Source organism: Panicum hallii, chromosome 1 (assembly GCF_002211085.1).
Source record: "Panicum hallii strain FIL2 chromosome 1, PHallii_v3.1, whole genome shotgun sequence".
Lineage (NCBI taxonomy): Eukaryota > Viridiplantae > Streptophyta > Magnoliopsida > Poales > Poaceae > Panicum > Panicum hallii.
Window position 1 is genome coordinate 49107991 of NC_038042.1, and position 6851 is coordinate 49114841.

The 6851-nt window shown below is 53.1% G+C and overlaps 1 protein-coding gene across 2 annotated transcripts; it reads right to left on the reverse strand.

Moving 5' to 3' along the window:
• Positions 1-247: 247 nt before the first annotated feature.
• Positions 248-3883, reverse strand: LOC112872816 (carbonyl reductase [NADPH] 3-like). 2 transcript variants are annotated; one of them, XM_025935859.1, is made up of 4 exons: positions 3759-3883; positions 3379-3655; positions 1703-1885; positions 248-956 (listed from the first exon to the last, which is right to left on the reverse strand). In XM_025935859.1, the coding sequence occupies exons 1-4, from the start codon at positions 3824-3826 to the stop codon at positions 561-563; spliced, it is 924 nt and encodes a 307-aa protein (XP_025791644.1). In that variant the 5' UTR covers positions 3827-3883; the 3' UTR covers positions 248-560. The 2 variants fall into 2 exon arrangements, with proteins under 2 accessions (XP_025791644.1, XP_025791648.1); XM_025935863.1 differs by lacking the exon at positions 1703-1885.
• Positions 3884-6851: the final 2968 nt, after the last annotated feature.

Consider the following 6851-nt stretch of genomic DNA (forward strand, 5'->3'; position numbering starts at 1 on the left):
CAATGGTTGAAGGTAGAGATGCAAGTGGGTATTTGTGACAAATTAAAGTCACTGCCGAATGAGTGAAATGCATATGCGGAATTGGAAACGCTTGGACCCTCCATGGTGTGTGCAGAGAGTGATGCCTGAATACTCTCTCTCCATTTTGAGCATCACTCTACACACTGCAACTCGCATGCCAAAGTGATGCCTGTGCTTGAAGATTTGGAGCGATGCAAGTTTCCATCTCGGAAGCACAACGACAAAATGCAGTGAAATACGCACATTTCCATCCAAAAGGGGGAAAAAAGAAAAAGGCATATATCTCTGCCAGACTGCCACCACCATTCCAAGATCAGAAGTACAGTACATGGTTACCAACGCCTAGAAAGCAAACACGATGCATGCTGCAACGCACCCGAACAACTCACTAAACCAAGCCACCACAATCGCCACTAGTCCACCACGACCTTGCTCGCCGGTGCAACCAGCCATGCGACCCACACCCCACGCCCCAAGGCCCCCGCAGCGGCCCGGCCCCGTGAGACGCACGCACGGCCGGTACGCGTGCCGCCGTCGCGTCACAGCTTGGAGTAGAGCTGCGGCGTGCGCCACTTGAAGAACTTGCCGGTGGGCAGGTCGCGGGGCGGCAGCAGCGCGAGCCCCGCGGCGACGCGGCCGGCCTCTTCGGCAGTGCGCTTGCCGAAGCCCCGGGTCATGTCCGTGCGCGTGAACCCGGGGCAGAAGCAGTTGACGCTCACCCGCTCCCCGGCCAGGCGCGCCGCCAGCAGGCGGGAGTAGGCGTTGAGCGCCAGCTTGGACACCGCGTAGTCCGTCCACACCTCGGGCCACCCGCGCCCGCGCCAGGTGCCGTCCCCGACCTCCGCCAGGAACCGCAACACCATCCCCTCGATGTCGCGCTCCGTCAGCGCCGCCTCGTCCAGGAGCATCCGCCGCAGCGCCGGGTCCTTGAGCTTCTGCAGCAACCAACCAAAAAAATGCAAAAATGAAATGGCATTTCTGAAACAAGCTTCAGCTCAATGCTCCTATCATTACTACTAGGACTTCGTCTGAAACCGGCATCTGAATGTCATTAGCGCACCAGTCTATGTCTCCATTCCACTGACATGCCAAGCTGCCAATGTGCTCCCGTTCATGTGGGTGGACAGTTGGAGTTCGGTTCACATGGCTTCGGGAGTTTGGACAGTTCAGACGTGGTGTATGTGGACACCGGCGACGTTGGGCACTTTCTGAAGTGCTGAGATCACCTGTAATGACAGCGACAGCGAAGTAACGCTGTCTCCGTGATAGGGCGTTCAAACTTCAGAGTCCACAGCCTCTGAGCAAGACGAGCTCACAATCAGTCTACTTGTACTCGCGCCCTAATTAATCAACAAGCTGCTACTTAGTCAACTAATCTCGATGGATGGAAGGATTTGTTGGATATGGGCCCGAGATAAACTACGGTCAGGTCAGCAGCGTCGACATGTGCCATCACTGATCTCTGCAGCTGCGTGGTTTCAGGTTCAACTGGCCTGACATGCAACTGCAAGGCGTCAGACGAGCATGGTAGGTGAAAGATTTGATTCCAGTATCGTCAGTCATCGTGCAGCAGCCTGCAGCGTATCCCGGATCATAATTATGTGCTCCCGTATACAATGTAGGAGAAGGGAAAACTACGGGCAACTGGTACCGCGAGCCATGTGATGATGTGGCGACTTACGTTGAGGAGGCCGAGCTGGGAGCTGATGTTGAGGATGCGGCTGGTGGTGGGCGCCCGGCGGAACAGCGGCAGGAGCGCCTCGGTGAGCATCTTGGCCCCGTGGAAGTTGGTCCGGAGCACCGTCTCCGCGTGCTCCACCGAGTTGGTGCTGATCTCGTTGAACGACACCCCCGCGTTGTTCACCTGCGCGTGGTCGATCAGGTTCAGAACCACACAGGACTGTCTCTGTCAGGATTCAGAATTTCAGATGCAGGCCGCGCATGGCCTCTTGGACGGCGTGTTAGGGCAGGATTAGGTAGAAGAGGCGATCTTCCTCTATATTCCCTGGCATCAACTGTGGTGATTAATTAAGATATATGATAGGAACCTACACTAATGCTGTGGACTATATTGTGGGCGCGATGACATCATGATAGCGTGGTAACTGCCGCCACTTGCAATACTATACTACTAGAGCTTAATCTGAACACACAGCTCTTGTCCTGCACTGTTCGATCGTCATGGACTCGAAGTGGGAGCAGTTCGATCGTGAGCCTCGCGTAAAATAAGATCCTGCGCGCGCTTGCACGGACAGAAAAAAATAATAATCTGGATCATTGTTTTGCTCGCTGGTGCAGTTGCAGATGCAGACTCGCAGTTGCTGCATTTAAAGGCCGTAGCGTGTAGCATGAGGTCCTTACTTAAACTATACCCGTTCCAGTTTATTTGAACTGAATTCTAACCGGACATGCAGCAGCTGTATATGCATGAGGTCTGAGAGAGGGATCTCCCATGGGTGACTTCTAATCCAAATAGAACCCATCAGCTAGCTATTTTATTTCAGAAGTTCAGTTTACATTCAGACTTTTTGCTGCACTCCGATCGCTCGAGGTCGAAAAGCTAGTTCAACGGACGGGACGAACTAGATAGCTTGAGAGAGAGAGATTTATACTGAATTTGGTGATGAAGACGGCTGCTGATGTATAAGAGGAGAGCCAGAAGTCTTAATCTGTGCCGTGTTCCGTCATCTGCGGACCCCAGCAGGTGCATGCGTCGACTTTGTCAGTCGTCAGTTGTCACTGTCTTCGTTCCGACACGAATGAGAATACAGCAAGTTCATTCTAACCGCGAGCTACGCGGCGTCCGCACGACGAAATGCATGGTAAGGTCACGACCTTTGTACGTATGCTCCTCCAGTTGGACTACTGACTCTGGCTTTGGACCTGTGTGAGACTTCTTCAGTCATGATCGCCGTAAAGAGTGGCGAGTGGTGACAAACTGACGGTGGTTGGACAGTATGCGTGCATTTCAGATACGAAGACGAAAGTTACGCATCTTAATTTAGGTTTAAAAGTGTGTCCCCAAGACCCCAATTCATGCGAGATCGAGTCAAGTGTTTGCTCCCGTTTGGGTTGAAAATGGAACCAAAAACACGCCACGTTGGTGCTCCAGGGTACTCCACTCCACCACTTGGTGAAACCTACTCCTACGTGTCAGTCGGAATAATCTGGATCTTCGAAAGTCAAACCCTTCTACTTCTGGGCCAAGGTAATGAAACGAAAACGGCCCCAAAAAAAAGAAGCGAGTCATCGTCATCGAAAGGCGAAACGGAACCGACCGAGGCGCCCGAAACCCGATGAAACCGTAGGAGGAAACGTCACGCGGCTGGTGCGAGGCGGGCGGGGATCGGGACTCACCAGGATGTCGAGGCCGCCGAGCTCGTCGCGCACCCACGACGCGAACGCGGCGACGGAGGCCTGGTCGGCGACGTCGAGCCTGCGGAACCGCACGGCGCCGAGCCCCGGCGGCCGGGCGTCCCGGATCGCCGCGGCGGCGGCCTCCCCGCGCGCCTCGTCCCGCGCCGTGAGCACCACGGACAGGCCCCGCTCCGCGAGGCGCGACGCGAGCGCCAGCCCGATGCCCCGGTTCGCGCCCGTCACCACCGCCACCGTCTCCCCCGTCCACCACGGCGCCCTGCGAGCAGCACACACGGCCAGGTACGGTCTCACCAGATCAGCGCATGCGGGATCGAATGAGCTAGGTAGAGCTAGAGGCCAGGCGGCGAGCCGTCCATTACCTGGGTGGATCCGCCGCCGCCTCCTTGTCCTTGGAGCTCGCGCAGTCCATGGACGACGACGACGACATCGAGCCGGCCGGTCGCCGTCGACTAGCTGAGCAAGCTTGTTGGAGTGTGGAAGGTGAAGTGAGGGAGGGACAGGGCGGCGAGGGAGAGGGCGCGTTTATATGTAGGGACGGCTCGGGAGTGGCGAGGCTTGCCGCTTGCCAGCTTCGGCCTTCGACAGTTGGGGCAGGGCTCGCGCGTGAGCTGCCTGCGGCTTCCGGAACCGAACGGAGCAAGTGGGGCGGAGGAAGTGGGAGCAGGTGCGCCGGATTAGTTGCGGTCAACGTGACCCAGCGGGCTGGTCGAGGCGGAGGGCGAGCACAGTTTCTTCTAACCGGTGCCATACGATTATGCGGTGCAGCCGCGTCTGGAACTGAAAGCGATCGGGAGTAGAACCACGCCAGCGTGCAGGCAGCTCGATGCATGTACAGGTTTCTGACGACAATTCAAATCAAACCATATGTACAGAGATAATGTTGAGCTTCTTGACCAGCACCTGTGCACCGTGGAGCGCGTGTTGGTCGTGCGTCCATGGTTGAAGGCGTGGCTTGGAGCCATCACGAAAGTACTAGCACAGCAATCAAAAGTTTTATTCAGGTCAGACCAGACTGACTGAATTTTATCTCAGTTGGGTGGACAGTGAAACCTGAAAATAAATTAAAGGCAAGTCACACTGAACGACAGCTCGTGCATTTTTTTTCCCTCAGCTGACGATGGACCGGAGCAGCCGAGCAGGAGATGGTCAGATGGTGACCATTTCGTAGTAGTAGTAGTAGTAGTAGTAAACGGCACAGGATTTTTTTTTTGTTTCTCTACATCTCCTGCCATTATATTGATTTCCTGGCGACGATTCTGCAGGTAACCGACCGAAATAAGTCAATAACCCGTGAGACCTGCACTCGGAATTCAGAAGCGATTTTGTTTTGAGAGAGAGAGAGAGAGAGAGAGAGAGAGAGAGAGAGAGAGAGAGAGAGAGAGAGAGAGAGAGAGAGAGAGAGAAGAAAGAAAAATGGCCCCCCATGCTTCACCTTCCAAAATTGCAGGAAATACTAGTACTTTAATCGTCAACTTAATGAAAGTGGTTGGGGTCTTAGCTTAGGGAACGAAGAATCTCGCCTCGCCTGCTCTAAGATCGAGTCAGAGCGCTGAACGAATAAACAACCAACCCAGGTGACCAAACACTCCATCTTCAACCTATGAAGACCTTCCCGCTGAAACATATAAAAAAAACATAAGCATCGCTCGATCGAGTAGTTTATGACAGAAATCAATCGATTCCGGTGGAGTTTTCGTCTGAAGAGAATAACAACTAACGCACCGTCTACCCCGCATATGCATTTCGTTACCATGCGCGGCACACGGTCATTTAATTTTCAAGGCTTTCTTTCCTCGGTAAAAAAAAAGATGCATTCCTTCTCGAAATCAACAAAGTGAAAAAGTACATGAACACCATGAAAAAAAAAATACTTGTAGGAATAAACAGTACAGGTGCATGATTTTCATCTAAAAAAAAGACCGGTTAGATATATAGATGCTCACGTTTCCCACATTAGCTAGCTAAAATGCAAATAAAGCTGAGGCTAGTGTAAAAGCTTACTCCGTTGCTACGCCCTGCAGCTGCAACCTGCAGGTTGTACATACACGGCTGGTCATTGGTCATTGCTAATCCCAAAAAGGCTAGCTAGCTAGTGGATTGCCCTGATCCATCCATCCACCGCGATCACACAGGCCTAACACACAAAACTAAACCCCAGAGCATCAGGGGAGAAGTTAGGCCGGCGGCGTCTGACGACGAAAGAAGGTCGGTTAGGTTACTTGTAATCAACATGGCCGCGGTGGCTCGGAAGGTGACGCAGTGAATGCACGCCACTAGTGAGTTGTTTAGGGGCAACAGGGGGTGGCACCGACCACGTGAATCGTGACTGCTGATTGATTGGTTCGGCGACGCATCTCTCTATCTATCTATCTATATACAAGTCATACCTTGGCTCGCCATTGCTGCTTGAGTATTTTAGCAGATACAGTGTTGAATAGTACAGCAGAATGCGTGAGCGCGGCCAGATGAGATGCGCCAGCCGGCCGCTAGATTGCTAGCTAGGGTGTTCAGCTCGATTAGGCCGGAGATCGTATTGTTTTTCTCAACTCTATAGGAGTATAGATAGGGTATATATGTACTAGCAGTGCCTTTGTTGGGTATTGGGTTGCCAATTGGTGCCGGCGCGTGCTGCCTTTTCCACCGTCCACACCGCAGTGACAGCACGCCCTGCAACCCGGTCAGGCATGGTCTAGGGCTTTTATGCCATGATGAGAAGAGCATGAAGCGAAATGGCGGAAGAAGAAGAAGAAAAGAAAGAAAGGGTAAGAGTGAAAAAGGGAAATGTGATGAAACGTCATGTGAGTTTCTGGAGCAAGCAAGGGGAAAAAGTCCAAAGACTTGGAGATTAATACTAGTTCACGGCTAACAATTGTTTGCCACACAGATGATAACAAATCGATGTCGACGGGAGGAACCGCATAGACCAAGCACGAACAGAACCGGCCACTTAGCGCTTGCTGGTAGTCACTTGGTTTGAGTTTGCAGTCTGGAGCTGATCGAGCTCTTCCAGTCCTGGTAACTCATCTGCCTCAACTCACTACTCAAACCGCGTTCTTAGAGAGATTACTGGCTGGAACTACCCATAGCTTCGTAGATGATGGGCGCATAGAAAAGAGACATCGGAATTTACTCGAAGGTATATACCCGGGTGAGGGACGCAAATGCTGCGTGCATCCGAGCGTCGCTCGGTTCTTGAGAGGATGCTAGGGTTGCTAGCCATTCCTGTTCATCCTTCACCGCTAGGACGGGCCAATCGTTCAACTGGGCCAATCCTGTTAGGCCCAATTGGCGCCAAATGGGCTCTGGTTCTAGATTCATGCGGCCTGCTGCCTGCCTCACCATGTTTGAACGAGTCGTCGGCGGTCAGCACGCGCGGGCGCATCGCACCGGAGCGCAGCTCAGGCGGTCGACCAACTCATGATCATCACATGTATAGCTATGGTCAAGAAAAT

Excerpts from the sequence above, each read along its gene's own strand:
- LOC112872816 (XM_025935859.1), bottom strand. The coding sequence starts at position 3,826 with ATGTCGTCGTCGTCGTCCATGGACTGCGCGAGCTCCAAGGACAAGGAG. Across the intron at positions 1,886-3,378 it reads TCGGCGGCCTCGACATCCTG|GTGAACAACGCGGGGGTGTC; the intron begins GTGAGTCCCGAT and ends GACCACGCGCAG. Across the intron at positions 957-1,702 it reads CCCAGCTCGGCCTCCTCAAC|AAGCTCAAGGACCCGGCGCT; the intron begins GTAAGTCGCCAC and ends TGGTTGCTGCAG.